Here is a 20,345-nt window from a genome sequence, read left to right on the forward strand (position 1 = left end):
ACCTTTTTTTTTTTTTTTTTTTGTGGACATTCGTTTTATTTTTAAAATTTTATTAAAAACAATAAAACCTAACGTGATCCTTAAAACTAGATTGGCAGATATGGAAGATAGGTCAAGGAGGGCCAATTTGAGACTAATAGGGGTCCCAGAAAAAGCAGAAGGGGAGAATACAGTTCAATTTGTTAAAGAATGGTTCTTGGAAAAGATAGGCAAAGAGCACCTCTCTGACAATTTTGAAATAGAACGAGCACACAGAATACCATCGGTACTAAAAGTCCCCGGTAACACCCCTCGAACCATTATATGTAAAACCCTCCTTTCTAGGGATAGGGATTAGAGATGAGCGAGCACTAAAATGCTCGGGTACTCGTTATTCGAGACGAACTTTTCTCGATGCTCGAGTGCTCGTTTCGAGTAACGAGCCCCATTGAAGTCAATGGGAGACTCGAGCATTTTTCAAGGGGACCAAGGCTCTGCACAGGGAAGCTTGGCCAAACACCTGGGAACCTCAGAAAAGGATGGAAACACCACGGAAATGGACAGGAAACAGCAGGGGCAGCATGCATGGATGCCTCTGAGGCTGCTTAAATGCACCATTATGCCAAAATTATGGGCAACAGCATGGCCATGACAGAGTGACAGAATGAAGCTAGATAGCATCTAAAACATCCAATAATTGACCCTGACACTATAGGGGACGGCATGCAGAGGCAGCGGCAGCAGCGGCAGGCTAGAGAGTGGCATGGCGACATACCCTAAATGGACTCAGGCTTCAAACCAATGGGTGGCAGAGAGGAACCAAAGGAGGTGAGCAAGAAGCGCTCAAATAATATCGGTACATGATAAAAGTTTGCCAGTATATTTTGTGGATTACACAGCAGGGTGGCGACAAAGTTAACATGGAAGCCATGAAAACAACCCAAAATTCTGCCTGACACAGCTCGTTTGATAAGGGGACCATGTATGGAGGCAGTGAACTAGTAGTAGATTAAAGGTGCTGCAGTTAAAACTATGTTAGTTGTTTCTTGGCATGGAGCTGGCGCTCCGCTGCCAGGCGAGCTTTCGCCAATCCAAGCCCCTGTCTCTAGGCTACTCCCCAAACAGCACTTCTAAAAACCTTTCGGATAAGATCAAGTGTAGTAGCGTTCTTATAAGTTTGGGATATGGCGGGTGAGGGGAATGTAAACATCTGCGCAAGAAGCGCTGAAATAATATCCGTAAATGAAAAAAGTTTTCCAGTATATTTTGTGGCTTACACAGCAGGGTGGCGACAAAGTTAACAAGTTTGATGTGGAATGCCCTGCAATAGCTCTTGGGCGGTGTGCCTTTTATCACCTAGGCTCAGCAGTTTGAGCACCGCCTGCTGTCGCTTAGCGACGGCACTGCTGCTGTGCCTAGAGCTACCGACTGATGGCGCCATGCCCACGGATGGTAATTCGGAGGAGGAGGAGGTGGAGGAGGGGTGGGAGGATTTGGAGGTATAGTAGGCCTTTGAGACCTGGACCGAGGTAGGCCCCGCAATCCTCTGCGTCGGCAGTATATGACCAGCCCCAGGGTCAGACTCGGTCCCAGCCTGCACCAAGTTAAGTGTAGTAGCGTTCTTATAAGTTTGGGATATGGCGGGTGAGGGGGATGTAAACAGATGCGCAAGAAGCGCTGAAATAATATCCGTAAATGGTAAAAGTTTGCCAGTATATTTTGTGGATTACACAGCAGGGTGGCGACAAAGTTAACAAGTTTGTTGTGGAAGCCATGAAAACAACCCAAAATTCTGCCTGACACAGCACGTTTGATAAGGCGGGCATGTATGGAGGCAGTGAACTAGTAGTAGATTAAAGGTGCTGCAGTTAAAACTATGTTAGTTGGTTCTTGGCATGGAGCTGCCGCTCCGCTGCCAGGCGAGCTTTCGCCAATCCAAGCCCCTGTCTCTAGGCTACTCCCCAAACAGCACTTCTAAGAACCTTTTGTATAAGATCAAGTGTAGTAGCGTTCTTATAAGTTTGGGATATGGCGGGTGAGGGGAATGTAAACAGATGCGCAAGAAGCGCTGAAATAATATCCGTAAATGGCAAAAGTTTGCCAGTATATTTTGTGGATTACACAGCAGGGTGGCGACAAAGTTAACAAGTTTGTTGTGGAAGCCATGAAAACAACCCAAAATTCTGCCTGACACAGCACGTTTGATAAGGCGGGCATGTATGGAGGCAGTGAACTAGTAGTAGATTAAAGGTGCTGCAGTTAAAACTATGTTAGTTGGTTCTTGGCATGGAGCTGCCGCTCCGCTGCCAGGCGAGCTTTCGCCAATCCAAGCCCCTGTCTCTAGGCTACTCCCCAAACAGCACTTCTAAGAACCTTTTGTATAAGATCAAGTGTAGTAGCGTTCTTATAAGTTTGGGATATGGCGGGTGAGGGGAATGTAAACAGATGCGCAAGAAGCGCTGAAATAATATCCGTAAATGGTAAAAGTTTGCCAGTGTATTTTGTGGATAACACAGCAGGGTGGCGACAAAGTTAACAACTTTGATGTGGAATCCATGAAAACAACCCAAATTTCGGCCTGACAAACCTCGTTTGATAAAGGGACGATGTATGGAGGCAGCTATATGGACGACTTTTGGAGGTAGCAATGGAGACAACGTGTGGAGGCTGCTATGGAGACAATTCAATTTGGATAGTGCCTGTATGTGGCAGTCCAAAAAATTTTTCAAACCAGAGGAGCAGGTAGGTGGCCCTCCAGAAAAATGGAATAGATTGAGTGCCTGTATGTGGCAGTCCAAAAAAGTTTTTAAACCAGAGGAGCAGGTAGGTGGCCCTCCAGAAAAATGGAATAGATTGAGTGCCTGTATGTGGCAGTCCAAAAAAGTTTTTAAACCAGAGGAGCAGGTAGGTGGCCCTCCAGAAAAATGAAATAGATAGAGTGCTTGTATGTGGCAGTCCAAAAAAGTTTTTAAACCAGAGGAGCAGGTAGGTGGCCCTCCAGAAAAATTGAATAGATTGAGTGCCTGTATGTGGCAGTCCAAAAAAGTTTTTAAACCAGAGGAGCAGGTAGGTGGCCCTCCAGAAAAATGGAATAGATTGAGTGCCTGTATGTGGCAGTCCAAAAAAGTTTTTAAACCAGAGGAGCAGGTAGGTGGCCCTCCAGAAAAATTGAATAGATTGAGTGCCTGTATGTGGCAGTCCAAAAAATTTTTCAAACCAGAGGAGCAGGTAGGTGGAGCTCCAGAAAAATTGAATAGATTGAGTGCCTGTATGTGGCACTTCCAAAAATTGTTTAAAACAGAGGACCGGGTCGGTGGCCCTCCAGAAAAATTAAATGCATAAAGTACTATAGGTAGAGCCAGTGGGCCCTGTCAAAAAATAGCCAGTTTCCTCTGCTTTACTGTACAAAGAGCAGGAGAAGGAGGAAAATGAGGAGGAGGAGGAGTGGATAAATTATTCAGGTAGGAAATTAGGAGAAATCCATGCTTTATTCATCTTGATAAGCGTCAGCCTGTCAGCGCTGTCAGTCGACAGGCGTGTACGCTTATCGGTGATGATGCCACCAGCTGCACTGAAAACCTGCTCGGACAAGACGCTAGCGGCAGGGCAGGCAAGAACCTCCAAGGCGTACAGCGCCAGTTCGTGCCACATGTCCAGCTTTGAAACCCAGTAGTTGTAGGGAGCTGTGTGATCATTTAGGACGATGGTATGGTCAGCTACGTACTCCCTCACCATCTTTCTGTAAAGATCAGCCCTACTCTGCCGAGACTGGGGACAGGTGACAGTGTCTTGCTGGGGTGACATAAAGCTGGCAAAAGCCTTGTAAAGCGTACCCTTGCCAGTGCTGGACAAGCTGCCTGCTCGCCTACTCTCCCTCGCTACTTGTCCCGCAGAACTACGCACTCTGCCGCTAGCGCTGTCAGAAGGGAAATACTGTTTCAGCTTGTGCACCAGGGCCTGCTGGTATTCATGCATTCTCACACTCCTTTCCTCTCCAGGGATGAGAGTGGAAAGATTTTGCTTGTACCGTGGGTCCAGGAGAGTGAACACCCAGTAATCGGTGCTGGAATAAATTCTTTGAACGCGAGGGTCACGGGATAGGCAGCCTAGCATGAAATCTGCCATATGCGCCAGAGTACCAACGCGTAAGAATTCGCTCCCCTCACTGGCCTGACTGTCCATTTCCTCCTCCTCCAACTCCTCCAATTCCTCTTCTTCTGCCCATACACGCTCAACAGTGAAGGACTCAACAATGGTCCCCTCTTGTGTCTCGCCAACATTCTCCTCCTCTTCCTCCTCATCCTCCTCCACCTCCACCTCCTCCGATATGCGCTGAGAAACAGACCTAAGGGTGCTTTGGCTATCAACAAGGGAATCTTCTTCCCCCGTCTCTTGTGAGGAGCGCAAAGCTTCCGACTTCATGCTGACCAGAGAGTTTTTCAACAGGCCAAGCAGCGGGATGGTGAGGCTGATGATGGCGGCATCGCCACTGACCATCTGTGTTGACTCCTCAAAGTTACTCAGCACCTGACAGATATCAGACATCCACGTCCACTCCTCATTGTAGACTTGAGGAAGCTGACTGACCTGACTACCAGTTCTGGTGGAAGTTGACATCTGGCAGTCTACAATCGCTCGGCGCTGCTGGTAAACTCTGGATAACATGGTCAGTGTTGAATTCCACCTCGTGGGCACGTCGCACAACAGTCGGTGAGCGGGCAGTTGGAGGCGGCGCTGCGCTGCCCTGAGAGTGGCAGCATCTGTGCTGGACTTCCTGAAATGCGCACAGATGCGGCGCACCTTCGTGAGCAAATCAGACAGATTGGGGTATGTCTTGAGGAAACGCTGAACTATCAGATTTAACACATGGGCCAGGCATGGCACATGTGTCAGTCTGCCGAGTTGCAGAGCCGCCACCAGGTTACGGCCGTTGTCACACACAACCATGCCTGGCTTCAGGTTCAGCGGTGCCAGCCACAGATCAGTCTGCGCCGTGATGCCCTGTAATAGTTCTTGGGCGGTGTGCCTTTTATCGCCTAGGCTCAGCAGTTTCAGCACCGCCTGCTGTCGCTTAGCGACGGCACTGCTGCTGTGCCTAGAGCTACCGACTGATGGCGCCATGCCCACGGATGGTCGTTCGGAGGAGGAGGTGGAGGAGGGGTGGGAGGAGGAGGAGGCATAGTAGGCCTGAAACACCTGGACCGAGGTAGGCCCCGCAATCCTCGGCGTCGGCAGTATATGACCAGCCGCAGGGTCAGACTCGGTCCCAGCCTCCACCAAGTTAACCCAATGTGCCGTCAGCGATATATAGTGGCCCTGCCCGGCAGCACTCGTCCACGTGTCCGTGGTCAGGTGGACCTTGTCAGAAACGGCGTTGGTCAGGGCACGGATTATGTTGTCTGACACGTGCTGGTGCAGGGCTGGGACGGCACATCGGGAAAAGTAGTGGCGGCTGGGGACCGAATACCGAGGGGCGGCCGCCGCCATGAGGCTGCGAAAGGCCTCGGTCTCTACTAGCCTATAGGGCAGCATCTCCAGGCTTAGCAATCTGGAGATGTGCACATTAAGGGCTTGGGCGTGCGGGTGGGTTGCACTATATTTGCGTTTCCGCTCCAGCGTCTGGGGTATGGAGAGCTGAACGCTGGTGGATGCTGTGGAGGATTGTGGAGGCGACGATGGGGTTTTTGTGGCAGGGTCCTGGGCAGGGGGCTGACTATCAGCTGACACAGGGGAAGGAGCAGTGGTGTGCACGGCCGGAGGTGAACGCGCTTGTTGCCACTGAGTGGGGTGTTTAGCATTCATATGCCTGCGCATACTGGTGGTAGTTAAGCTAGTAGTGGTGGAACCCCTGCTGATCCTGGTTTGGCAAATGTGGCACACCACAGTCCGTCGGTCATCCGGTGTTTCCTTAAAGAACCTCCAGACTTCTGAAAATCTAGCCCTCGCCGCAGGAGCCCTCGCCACGGGAGCTTCACTAGTTGACACATTTGGCGCTGATGCACCAGCTCTGGCCCTGCCTCTCCGTCTAGCCCCACCACTGCCTCTTCCAACCTGTTCTGGTCGAGGACTCTCCTCCGTCTCAGAAGCACTGTGTTCACCCGGCCTCTCAACCCAGCTTGGGTCTGTCACCTCATCATCCTCCGATCCCTCAGTCTGCTCCCCCCTCGGACTTCCTGCCCTGACAACAACTTCCCCACTGTCTGACAACCGTGTCTCCTCATCGTCGGACACCTCTTTACACACTTCTTCCAGTACGTCAACAAGGTCATCATCACCCACAGACTGCGACTGGTGGAAAACCTGGGCATCGGAAAATTGCTCATCAGCAACCGGACAAGTGGTTTGTGACTGTGGGAATGGTCCAGAAAACAGTTCCTCAGAGTATGCCGGTTCAAATGGCAAATTTTGCTGGGAGGGGGCAGACTGGGGGGGAGGAGGCTGAGGTGCAGGAGCTGGAGGAGTGCCGATTTCGGTGACATGGGTGGACTGCGTGGAAGACTGACTGGTGGACAAATTGCTCGAAGCATTGTCGGCAATCCACGACATCACCTGTTCGCACTGTTCTGGCCTCAACAGTGCTCTACCACGAGTCCCAGTAACTTCAGACATGAACCTAGGGAGTGTAGCTCTGCGGCGTTCCCCTGCTCCCTCATAAGCAGGTGGTGTCTCACCCCGCCCAGGACCACGGCCTCTGACCCCTGCAGTAGTTGGATGCCCACGTCCCCGCCCTCGTCCTCTACCCCTAGCCCTCGGGTTAAACATTTTGAAAATGAGAGTTATAACTTGAATTTTTTTTTAACTTTTTTTTTTTTTTTTTGTTTTTTTTTGTGTTTTTTAGTTTTTAAAACCAAACGATGCTATCCTATTGCTATGGCTATTTTATAGCCAAGTATGAAAGCACACTGCTATGCCAGATGAGATGACGCTGAGTTATGAAAAAAATAAACGTAAAATAAAAAAGGAAATGGCAGACTGTGCCTAATTGAAATACAACCCCGGGCCCTAATAAATTTTCCCACTTCGGTCTTTGCGATGGATATGTGCGTCACTAAAACACAGTGGTCGCAAGTCTGACTCCAAATTGCTCACAATTTACTAGTAGATGCACTGCAACAACTACAACCACCAGCAGATCAACCAGAAATCAAATATATATAACGCTACTGTAGGCGTAATTAAGCCGTTTGTATTCTCCTATGGCTATTTTCTAGCCAAGTATTACAGCACACTACTATGCCAGATGAGATGACGCTGAGTTATGAAAAAAATAAACGTAAAATAAAAAAGGAAATGGCAGACTGTGCCTAATTGAAATACAACCCCGGGCCCTAATAAATTTTCCCACTTCGGTCTTTGCGATGGATATGTGCGTCACTAAAACACAGTGGTCGCAAGTCTGACTCCAAATTGCTCACAATTTACTAGTAGATGCACTGCAACAACTACAGCCACCAGCAGATCAACCAGAAATCAAATATATATAACGCTACTGTAGGCGTAATTAAGCCGTTTGTATTCTCCTATGGCTATTTTCTAGCCAAGTATTACAGCACACTACTATGCCAGATGAGATGACGCTGAGTTATGAAAAAAATAAACGTAAAATAAAAAAGGAAATGGCAGACTGTGCCTAATTGAAATACAACCCCGGGCCCTAATAAATTTTCCCACTTCGGTCTTTGCGATGGATATGTGCGTCACTAAAACACAGTGGTCGCAAGTCTGACTCCAAATTGCTCACAATTTACTAGTAGATGCACTGCAACAACTACAGCCACCAGCAGATCAACCAGAAATCAAATATATATAACGCTACTGTAGGCGTAATTAAGCCGTTTGTATTCTCCTATGGCTATTTTCTAGCCAAGTATTACAGCACACTACTATGCCAGATGAGATGACGCTGAGTTATGAAAAAAATAAACGTAAAATAAAAAAGGAAATGGCAGACTGTGCCTAATTGAAATACAACCCCGGGCCCTAATAAATTTTCCCACTTCGGTCTTTGCGATGGATATGTGCGTCACTAAAACACAGTGGTCGCAAGTCTGACTCCAAATTGCTCACAATTTACTAGTAGATGCACTGCAACAACTACAGCCACCAGCAGATCAACCAGAAATCAAATATATATAACGCTACTGTAGGCGTAATTAAGCCGTTTGTATTCTCCTATGGCTATTTTCTAGCCAAGTATTACAGCACACTACTATGCCAGATGAGATGACACTGAGTTATTAAAACAATAAACGTAAAATAAAAAGAAACTGGCAGACTGTGCCTAATTCTACTCAAACCCCTAATAAATTTTCCCACTTTGGTGTTTGAGGTGGATATGTGTGTCACTAAGAGCTAAACACAACGGTAGCAAGTCCCCCTGCTAATTCCTCACAATATGGTACTAGCTGCAAATAAAAAAAAAAAAAAATTATAACGTTATTGTAGCCCTAAGAAGGGCTGTTGGGTTCTTTTAGAATCACTCCTGCCTAACAGTAAGCTAATAGAACACCCTAACGCTTTCCCTGACCAGCAGCAGCTCTCTCCCTAGCGGCATCCAGACAGAGAATGATCCGAGCAGCGCGGGCAGCGGCTAGTCTATCCCAGGGTCACCTGATCTGGCCAGCCAACCACTGCTATCTACGTGTAAGGGTACCACGTCATGCTGGGTGGAGTGCAGAGTCTCCTGGCTTGTGATTGGCTCTGTTTCTGGCCGCTAAAAAGCAAAACGGCGGGAGCTGCCATTTTCTCGAGCGGGCGAAATACTCGTCCGAGCAACGAGCAGTTACGAGTACACTAATGCTCGATCGAGCATCAAGCTCGGACGAGTATGTTCGCTCATCTCTAATAGGGATATAATATTGCGACGAGAACGAGATCATAATGATCTCAAAGTTCAAGGAGTGAAAGTTGCACCCCGGAACAAGCATCTGAATGGATGGATTTAAAGGGATTGTGAGTAATAGTTATTATGTTATAATTGTTGCAGTCAAGTCGGCGCTGGGGGGGGGGGGGTTTGGGGCGGGTAAGCGGCTCTAGAAGGAGGAGTTCTATTATGGTAGGACATGACGGTGGGGGGGGGAGGGAGGTTGCTGGAATTGGAAGGGGGGAGGGGTTTCTCCTTTTTTTTTTTTTTTTTCTCTTTTCTTCTCTTTTCTCTCTGCCTCTTCCTGAGTAATGGGGGGCACTAGGATTATTTCTTGGAATATAAGAGTCATGAATGACCGCATGAAAAGATGTATTATTTTTGATTATATATGTAAACAACTTCCCGCAATTGTAATATTGCTGGAAACGCACCTTATCGATGAGTCTTTATACCGAATTCAAAGAAGATGGGCTAGCCAGATCTATAGTTCAGTGTTCTCCTCCTTTGCCAGGGGAGTCACCATCCTGATCCATAGATCAATCGAATTTAAAGTGCTTGAATCACAGAGTGACGTAGATGGGAAATTTCTTTTCCTTTTCGGTATCTTGGAAGGCACTAAATGTGTAGTAGCAGGAATTTATATACCCCCTCCCTTTAGGTATGAGGTCCTGAAAAAGCTTTTACTGTTTGTGGAGAAAGTGGGAGAGTGTCCCGTGCTAGCCATCGGTGATTTTAATGCTGTATTCTCTGATAGTCAGGACCGATTAGGGAGAAGACGAACCAACCAGTCGGGGAATATAGGAGTAGGGGATACCTCCTTTGCCAGATTCTGTCAAGAAGTAGGATGGATAGATGTATGGAGGTCACTGTATGGAGATCAGTCCGTATATTCATGTTTTAGTCGTTCATTTAATTCCTTTTCTAGAATTGATCTTGCTTTGGCAAACGAATCGGCTAGGGGATGGATTAAAAAAAATTAAATATGATAACCGCTCAATCTCAGACCATTCTCCGTTGGTGTTGGAATTATCCGGCTCAATTGAGACCCCACGCAGATTCTGGAGAATTAATCCACATTGGCTGTCTCTGATGGCGAATGAAGATAAAATAAAGAAAGAAATGTGCCATTTTATAGCCTCAAATAGATCAGCTGATAATTATGGTTTGTTGTGGGACTCTCTAAAATCCTGTTTGAGAGGGTTATTAAATTCCGAAGTTATATTTCTCCGAAAAGAGTTCTCAAAACAGGAAAGGCAGCTAAAGGAAGAAGTCATTAACCCCTTAACGCTCTGCGCCGTAGCTCTACGGCGCAGAGGTATAAGGGCTGTATGAAGAGGGCTCACGGGCTGAGTCCTCTTCATACAGAGGTGGGGGTTTTTGCATATTGCACAAAACCCCCACCGCTAATAACCGCGGTCGGTGCTTGCACCGATCGCGGCTATTAACCCTCTAAACGCCGCCCGCAAAGTCGCGGGCGGCGTTTAAAAGACGGCGGCGCGCGGGCGCCGCCATCTTTTTTTCGATCGCCACGCCCCCGAACGTCATCGGGGGGCGGCGATCGGTTGCCATGGTAGCCTCGTGTCTTCTTTTGACACGAGGCTATCTGGCAGCTGCAGATTCGTTACAATGAGCCAGTGGCTCATTGTAATGAATGTGCTGCAAAAATGCCATATATTGCAATACAGAAGTATTGCAGTATATGGTAGGAGCGATCTGACTATCTAGGGTTAATGTACCCTAGATGGTCTAAAAGATAGTGAAAAAAAAAATAAAAAAAAAAGTTTAAAAAAAAAAAAAAATTAATAAAATATTAAAAGTTCAAATCACCCCCCTTTCCCTAGAACGGATATAAAACATAATAAACAGTAAAAATCACAAACATATTAGGTATCACCGCGTCCCAAAATGCCCGATCTATCAAAATATAAAAACGGTTACGGCCGGCGGTGACCTCCGAGGCGGGAAATGGCGCCAAAATGTCCGAAATGCGACTTTTACACCTTTTTACATAACATAAAAAATGAAATAAAAAATGATCAAAATGTCGCACAGACCTCAAAATGGTAGCAATGAAAACGTCGCCTCATTTCGCAAAAAATGACCCCTCCCCCAGCTCCGTGCGCCAAAGTATGAAAAAGTTATTAGCGTCAGAAGATGGCAAAAATTTTTTTTTCTTTTTTGTACACATTCGTTTAATTTTTTAAAATGTATTAAAACACAATAAAACCTATATAAATTTGGTATCACCGCGATCGCACCGAACCAAAGAATAAAGTAGGCGTATTATTTGGAGCGAAGAGTGAAAGTCGTAAAAACTGAGCCCACAAGAACGTGACGCACGTGCGTTTTTTTTTTCAATTTTTCCACATTTGGAATTTTTTTTCAGCTTCGCAGTACACGGCATGTTAAAATAAATAACATTACGGGAAAGTAAAATTTGTTACGCACAAAATAAGCCCTCACACAGGTCTGTACACGGAAAAATGAAAAAGTTATGGATTTTTGAAGTTGGAGAGCGAGAAATGAGCCGGAAAACCCTCCGTCCTTAAGGGGTTAAGAGGGAGAGGTTTTTTCAGGAGAAAAGATTGCAAAGTTCCTTAGATAGCTATAAACAGGCTCAAGAGGCGTATAATAAGTTTTTATCTAATAAAGCAATGCAAAAATTATTTTTTCTGGGCCAGTCTGCACATTGTGAGTGCGGAATATCATCCCAAAGGCTTATGCAGAAAGTCAAGAAACAGCAGGAGGGGAATAGAATAGAGGCAATTAAGAACAATTTTGGAGAAGTGGTACATAGCCAGAGCGAGAGTAAGGCTGCATTTTTACAGCTTTTCCAAAATGTCTACTCCTCTGACCTGAACGTGACTGTTGACAGGATAAAACGTTACTTGGACGGCATCTGTATCCCTAAATTACAAGCAGAAAAGAGGGAGCAACTGTCTCTCCCGATTACAGTTAAGGAGTTGGAGGAGACACTGCTCTCATCTAGGCGTAGTGCCTCTCCGGGTTTGGATGGGCTACCACTAGAGATTTATGATCGATTTGGCTCTATCCTTCTCCCATTTTTGGTTGAGGTATGGGATAAGACGCAGGCTGCAGGTAGGCTCCCTGAGTCCTGGTATGAGGCTGGCATTGCCCTGATAAAAAAATAAAATAAAGATCCAGTAGAGGGAGACTCATACCGACCGATCTCTCTTCTGAATACTGATGCTAAGTTGATAGCTAAAGTACTGACAAATAGATTAAAAATAGTAGTGCCATCTTTAGTACACAGCGATCAATGTGGTTTTGTTGGAGGCCGACATATCAGTACAAACATTAGGCGGCTCTTTTTGAATATGCAGCTGGGGAGAGGTGAGGCCGCTCCATCCTGTCACTAGATGCCTCTAAGGCATTTGACAGGGTGGAGTGGGAGTTTCTCTGGGAAGTCCTATATAGATTTGGACTGGGCAATATCTTTGTTGAGTGGGTTAGATTGTTCTATGTTACCCCCAAAGCATGTATCAAAATAAATGGCGATTTCTCCTCTTTTTTTTCTTTAACAAGGGGAACCAGACAGGGATGCCCCCTGTCCCCCTTGCTATTCGCTATGTTTATTGAACCTCTGGCAATAAAAGTTAGGGCCTGCGAGGAAATCGCAGGAGCAGGTATGGGAGGCCCAACTGATAAGATAATGCTCTATGCCGACGATATTTTGCTTTGCTTGAAAGACTCAGGGACGTCATTACCAAAGGTTTTAAGTGTGATCAACGAATACTTCGGCTTTGAGATTAATGTTCAGAAGTCGATACTGATGCCCCTCGATAAGGATACGATGAGCAACCTGGAACACCTTGAGTTAAAGGTCTCTCAATCTTTGGAATATCTGGGTTTAAAAGTTAGTGCTAATGTTGGCGATTATATGATACTGAATGTGATTCCTCTGCTGACAAAAGTAAAACATAAAGTGAATACCTGGAACTCCCAGCCGCTGAGTCGAGCAGAGAGGGTTGTATTAATTAAAAGTATACTAATGCCCCAAATGCTCGAGATTCTAGCCAACTTGACTGGAAGAAGTTTCAGCTCCATCTTAGCTCTATTGGAGTCGGGACAACTTAATAGTTTGGGTATAAGGAAGCTACCTCTAGCTAGATTATTGACAAACTCCTGGAGGGAAGTTAAGAAGATGCTAGGGATTGTGGGGGGCTTTAAATTTACACCTCTGTGGAATAACCTTAATATGCCAGAACTTTGCAAAATGGAGGATGCTTCTTTCTGGGAAAATATTGGAATTACGTCTGTGGAGCAAATGGGTAAAAACGGGACATTACCTTCCTTTCAATTTTGGGTAGATGCTGGCATCTTTAAGGAGAGAGATTTATTTAGGTATTGGCAATTTTCACATGCATACAAGAAGGAAAAAAATAAAGAGTTGTTTAAGATAGAGGGGAGTGAGAAACTAACAAATATTTTTGAGATAGGAGAAATCACAAAATTTAGCTAAGATATATCGTTTTTTGCAGAGTTATACTGATCAAGAAATTAATCACAGTAGTCAAATTAAAAGGGCAAATCAGATAGGAGGGATCACTACAGAACAATGGGGTGAGATTTATAGGAATGTTGTTAGGAGCACTATTAACTTAAATCACAGATGTACACAATTAAATATTTTATACAGGACCTATTTTTCACCGAGTGTAATGTTTAGGATTGGTTTAAAGGAAGATTCCAATTGTATGCGATGTAATAGAGTTGATGCCGAGATCCTTCATGTCTTATGGGATTGCACGGAGATAGGGAACTACTGGCAGGAGGTTTTTGAAATTATTGAATTTCGGTCTGGATGCTCTATTCCACGAACTGTCGCTCTTGGCCTTTTGAGTTATATCCCATGTAATATAAGATCTAGAATTAAACGAGATCTGATTATAAAGGTCCTGCTTTTAGCAAGGCTGGTGCTGATAAAACACTGGAAAAAGGATAAGGCTCCATCGGTAAGGGAATGGCAAAATTTAGTAGAACGCATTAGGTCATATGAATGTTTATATGAAAAACCATACAGAAGGGGTAGAAAACTTAATGAATTGTGGTGTCACTGAAATTGTTAATGGTCTGTTTTTGTTTTTTTTTTTGGAAGGCATGGAAACTCTGTAACTCCATTAATAAAGCATTTAAAAAAAAACAAAAAAAACAATAAAACCTATATAAATTTGGTATCACCTTGATCGTACCAATTTTTTTTCCCAGCTTCCCAGTACATGGCATGGAATAATAAATAACGCACTGAGAAGTAAAATTTGTTACACAGAAATTAAACCCTCTCAAAGCTCTGTACACAGAGAAATCAAAAAGTTATGGATTTTGGGTTGTATGTATTTCTGTATAAGTCTAGTTTTTCAGCATAAAAAATGTGCTGAAAAACCCCACCTCAGCGTATACACTAGTGTATAGAAAAAATAACAAAGTTTAACTCCAAAAAATGATCTCACCATATCCTTAGTAGATTGAAAATTAAAGATTTTCCTCGGCTAATTCTCCTGTTCATCTATCCGTTTCCTGTATTGGATCCTACTGAAGACCCCGCTGCACTCTTGTGCCCGAGGTCAGTCGAAAGTCCTGAACTGGAAATTGGCAGACAGATAGTAGGGATCCCCAAGGTTAAGAGTAAAACTTTTTTTATTTTCATATACTCACAAAAATAGTTGTAAAAGCACGCGTATCAAAAAATCTTTAAAAAGGACGCCAAACACTTCGTCCAACCTAGGTTTCACCTTCTCCAGCTTCTTCCTTTTGAAAGATTTTTTGATACACGCGCTTTTACAACTATTTTTGTGAGGATATGAAAATTAAAAATAGTTTTACTCTAAACCTTTGTGATCCGCCAATTTCCAGTACAGAACCTTCAACAGACCTCAGGCTCGAGAGTTGATCAGTAGGATTGAAAACAGGAAACGGATAGAGGAACAGGAGGAATAACCGAGGAAAATCTTCAATTTTCAATCTATTAAGGATATGGTGAGATCATTCTTTGTAACTATGAGTTTACAGAGTAGAGCACTAACGCCCTTGAACTTTGTGAATTTTTTGGCCACTTTGGGATTGTGCCTAGTTAGTGGCTCCTCCCCACTTTCCAACTCCACTATCAATCTTTTGAAGACTATAGAAAAATAAACTTCCATACTCAGACTCCGGCGTCCACGATGCTCCCCATGGCTCCTCTTAGTTCTTCTCTTCTCTCTAGGAAAAGCGTGCAGCAATACGTCCATGCACTCTGCCCGCCAATGTACACTATGACGTCATCAGCGGCAACGGTGCCGCATCATAGTGTGAGCCGGCGAGCAGAGTGCCTGGGTGCGTCTCCACCCACTCTATTATAAGGGCACAGAACAACGAAGAGGAGCCATGGGGAGCGTCAGAAGGGGTTATGTAAGTTTTTTTTTATACACCACTGGCCTGCAGGACATTTCATTAATATGTTTGCAGAGATTTCATTAATGAGGGCAGCAAGGAATTTCATTAGGGGGACTGCAGAGCATTACAGAGCATTAAATTGCAGAGCATTAAATTATTAGGGGGGGCAAAGGTGTCAGAATCTTTGAAGAGGTATTAGTTTTCTTGCCTTTTCTTTTAGTTTTTGGGTTGCTTTTTTTTTTTTTTTTTTTTTTCTTCTTTCTCTTTTTTTTTTTGGGTTCTCTCGGCTGGGGGCTCTGGGTTAGGGAGGGGGTTGTGGGCTAGGGAGGGGGGGCGGGTTGTCTTTTCTCTCTTTATAGGGTATGTTTGTATTTCCGTGGGTATTAACAATGGTTTATAATAACTATGCGGATTGTTATTAAGATTTTTCTATGTTATAAGCTGTTTAGATATATATTTGCATGATGTATGAATTGTAACGGAAAGAAAAGGATAAATAAAATATTTGAAAATAAAAATTAAAAAAAATTATTTGGGGGACTTCAGGGCATTTTAATAGATCGGGCACTGGGACAACATCTTTATGATTTCAGGGGCGCACCTCTTTTTCTGTCACCTCTTTTTCTTGTGCAACGTAACAAGAGGTAATGTGCCCCCTATGTTTACCTTTCTCCTAAAACACAGCCCCTCCATGTTTGCCCCTCTGCTCACACAGACCCCCATACTCACTTAGCCCTCTCAGGTTCTCTCCCTTTTTATTCAGTTATCCTCATGTTCTCCTCAGTGAGATTCTTCTTCATTCATTGAGTCCCCCCCCCCCCAAGTTCTCCTCTTCATTCTGTGAGCCCACCCTCATGTTCTCCTCCCCTGTCATACCATCCGTTTTCTCCTCTTTATTCAGTGAGCCCCTCCTCATTCCCCCTTCATCCAGTAAGCCCCCTTATGTTTCCCCCTCATACATTCAGTGAGCCCCCTTATGTTCCCCCCCTAATGCCCCCCATGTTCTCCTCTTCGTTCAGACACCCCTCTTATGTTCTTTTTCACCCCTCATTCAGTTGCCTCTTCACTGTATCCATCTTCCCCCTTACTTTACAGTCAGCAGCCATCTTAACTTCTACAGACTGCTTCTTCCCACAGGTCATGTGATCATGACATCATCACCAGTCTGGCAGTCAAAAGGTTTCTATTTTCCACAAATTGAGACCCCCCCACCTCACGGGAATTTCATCAAAATTCGAGTATGTCTCAAGCACGTCCAAAGAGTCTACATTTTCAAACCTTGGTGGTAACTTTTTTGTTAGTCAGGAAAAGAACATTACAGATGATATGTATGATGTAGGAGACAAGAGGAGCTAGTGAATAAAGGAGATCTCACATACATAAAATAAGTGTTGGCACATCACTCTGGCCAGCAACAATTTTTACCTGGTCCACAATTCATTTTAAAGGGGTATTCACTTTAAAATGTCCAGTTGGTAAGACCCCTTTAAGTCATTAATACAGCCCTCTAGTCTCAGCTTATCTCATATGCAAACAAAAGATTGTGCATTCTTAAAGATATCATTCAGGCACAGCTATCCCCCCAAATCGAGGGTCCCACTGCATTTCATGTTGCAAGTTCCTCTGCATAATGATATTGAAATGAGTCAGCGGCTCCTGTGAATTATAAAATGAACCCTTCACTCTGCATTGTAATCCTGTGATTCGAGTAAGCCAGACACTCACTCCGATTGCAGGTGTTACACTGGGGTGCTAAAGTGCTAAATGTTGCTGATTCAGCTCAGGCGAACTGACAGCTCACTTTCTCCAAATAAAAAGCAAAACAGAAAACAAACCCCCATGTTCCAGTGGAAAAATGGTTGTCAGAATAAATTTTAAAAAAAATAATTTTTAAGATTTAAAATATGTTCTTTTAAGAAGTACTAAAACATAAAATAACAGTTAACTCTGCATTTAACTCTGTTAAAAAAACAATAAACAGAACTATTGGAATCTGGCAAGGAAAAATCTGTGAAAATACAGATCCAAATATAGAAAGCCTTCGGAAACTCCCCCTTATTTTCTGTAAAAGGAGTCTCTCCCATGATCCATTGTCTGAGCCACAGAGTAGACTTACTGTATCTTACTTCTCCACCTGGAGCTGCTCTATGTAATTCATAAAATGTTTGCTTTCATCACACATAATGTAGGTTTTACAATCCCATTAATCTGCTTTCTTTTAAAGTGCAGTACTACATTTCTTGCCACAGTTTACAGAGAACAGTGCACATTACACAGCATGAAATCACCATGTTAGTTTTCCAACACTAATCATTAGAACACATATCTTCTAGAAAGATTAACTGTCCTGTGACAGGCTTCTGGAAACTATGGAAGTGGTTTACATTGTCCCAGTCTCAATAATACATACATTAATAGGAGGAGAGAACTAACACATGGAATCGGACCCCGTACCCACCTGTCTCTCTACCTTCACCACTCTTCCCATCATGCTCATCTCATCGGCAGCATCTGCTTCAGATCCAATAGGTGGAAGTTTCTCTCCTTTCTCCCTTGGCTTTTTCTCAACGGGGATTGGCCCCCGACCTACAATTTGGTCCACACTACATAAAAAACAAGGCATCATTATATTTATGGAAATATGCTGGAAATATGGAACCTTGGGAAACTGGGAATATCTGTAAATATAAATCAGCTAAATAAACATTGACTATGCTTTGAAATGACATTGGGGGTCATTTATCTTTATTTTTCTACCTGCTTCTTCTGTTATTTTCAGACATTTTTTGGCGCATTGCATTTTTTGTTCCTTTTTGGGGATATATTGAAATGCCTGCCGGACATTTGTTTTTCATCAATAAGACACATTTATCTTCTATTCCAGATGTGCTAAATGTTGCAAATGACACAAATGTTGCAAAACTCCACTTGAGACTTGAGACATTTCTGCAGCATTTTTGCGACATTTGACAAACCCATTTAACACAAGGAAAAAGTGAGATTGATAAATGATCAAAAAAGCAGATGGAAAAAAGAGAGATAAGATAAATGACTTAAATGGTTATACCTACATAAACAAGATTCATAAATATACTCAGGATAACAAAATAACACATTCTCTAATTCTAAGTTATTAACAAAAATACAGCATTTCACAGATATAATTCTAACCTTTCTCTATCAGTCCTGGTGTATACAATTTGGTTGTCCCTGGAACAGACTGTAAACTCCTGACTATGGTTGGTGGATTCCTCTAGCTTATGTTGCATTGCAGGAGATGGAGAAGGGGTAGGAGCCAGACAACACTACAGACACACACTCCCTGCTTCAACTGTGCTTCTAGACTTTTATCAGCAGCCTGGAGAGGACACAGCAGCAGCTGCTCTACAAACAAGATACAGCCCCGGAAGAAGCCTTGCCGGCGAAACCCTGGGTTGGGCGGATAGAAAGCTAGCGTCCCGTTATGTGAATTTGTGATATGCGCATTTTTATTGGATTTTTGTGAGTATAATGAATTGGAATAAATTTTAACCTTGTTGGAACGTACCACACCATCTGCCTGCATATTGTCTTCCAGTTACAATATAATAAAGGAGGAGAATGAGAGTGCGATGGTGCTAGTCTGAATGGTGACATACTTTCAGCAGGAGAAACTGAAGATTGGTGCTGTTCATCGATGTTTTAAGATAGAATAAGAGGGAGAAGAAGAATTTTTGGCGCTCCGGTCATAGTGAAAATATTTTTCTCTATTTTTGTGGACTTTTTCAAAGACTGTGTGGATCAGTCTTATACCGTGAGTAGCTCCTTAAGGGGCAAACTGTGCACCACGAAAAACTGTGTTTTTAAGATACAGTAAGCTGTGCATCTCAGTGGAGTGGTGACATAGCAGTGCTGACTGTGCTTTACTGACAACGTGTTGTATGTTGTTGTGTCTTATACCCATCTCATGACTATGATCAGAGTCATCTCGCTTTTTCTATGTGCCAGAAACTAGTCAACTGTTCAGCAACTAAATAAAAGTGTAGATAAACCTGTACCCTGATAATATAAGCACATTGTCAGCAAACACCATCTCATAGCACAAAGGAATCATGAAGTGTCTACATTGAAAGTCCCTGCTCGTACTTTGGAATTTTCAAATGACCATCAATGAGTGATAGGAGCTAAAGAAAACAGGAATAAAACTGAATAAAAAGGCAAAGTAAGAGGTTAGAAATTATCTTTACTGTGTAAACATGACTAGGCGATTAAAATTTGAGAACTTTCTTTTATGGGCAAACCCCTTTTAGGATCTCAAGCATTTAGAAGTCTTCAGATTCACTGACTGCATAACTTATTACAGATCAGCATTGATACAATATATGCAGCACTCACCGGCATTGCAAGCTCTTTATTCGTCCAAGCATGTCTAGGTGGCCAGCAGAATACTGCTCAATGACATCTTTTACATCATATGGACGAAGAGTCTCCTTAAATTTTCTCTTTGCAACAAGAAACTTCAGGATCCTACATAGGAAAGAAGATGACTACTTTTGACACATTTAAACAGCAAATAGCAACCTTTGGCCTCATGCCCACAACCATGGATTCAAAAGCCATGTGCATGAGCCAACTACTTGGGCAGCAAAACATAGTGCAGGGTCTATTCCTGTCGTGTTTGTGGCACAGGCAGTCTTTTCCTATTTTCATTGTCATCTGATAACATGGCACACATAATGTACTGCGATACAGAAAAGTTGTAGTACCAACTTTTGACAAAATGAATAGTGCACATGTTAAAAGTGAACTTTGTAAAACAGCTTATTTAAGTAGTTTGTATAAATCAGGTTTCTGTCAGATCATAGATAAAGCAACCTCATAAAGTGTCTGATGGCTTAAAGGAAACCTACCATCACTGTTAGATACGGTGGCGGGTTCATCTAATGTATAATAGGATAGCCCTTTTTGTGGCTAACTTTTTGAATCTTTTATTACCCTAATATGCAAATTTCCGAAAGAGGCTACTGGGGCATGGAGTAGCCAGAGCGTATATGCAGAGTGCGGACAAGTGTGCGCAGCTATGAGGAGCTGCCTGCTGAAGATGTCTTGGTAGGAGGATCGGAAGAAG

The 20,345-nt window shown here is 43.8% G+C and overlaps 1 protein-coding gene across 6 annotated transcripts in view; it reads right to left on the bottom strand.

The window, feature by feature from the left end:
• The window catches only part of KCNQ4 (potassium voltage-gated channel subfamily Q member 4), a 169,260-nt gene that overhangs the window by 10,320 nt on the left and 138,595 nt on the right, over window positions 1-20,345 (bottom strand). For all 6 annotated transcript variants that reach the window (XM_072136634.1, XM_072136633.1, XM_072136632.1 and 3 more), the window contains 2 exons: window positions 19,613-19,744; window positions 17,697-17,841 (listed from right to left, as the gene is read on the bottom strand). In XM_072136634.1, coding sequence (XP_071992735.1) covers window positions 17,697-17,841; window positions 19,613-19,744 — 277 coding nt within the window. The remainder of the gene's footprint in view (window positions 1-17,696; window positions 17,842-19,612; window positions 19,745-20,345) is intronic.

The sequence above is a fragment of the Engystomops pustulosus genome, chromosome 2 (assembly GCF_040894005.1).
Source record: "Engystomops pustulosus chromosome 2, aEngPut4.maternal, whole genome shotgun sequence".
NCBI lineage: Eukaryota > Metazoa > Chordata > Amphibia > Anura > Leptodactylidae > Engystomops > Engystomops pustulosus.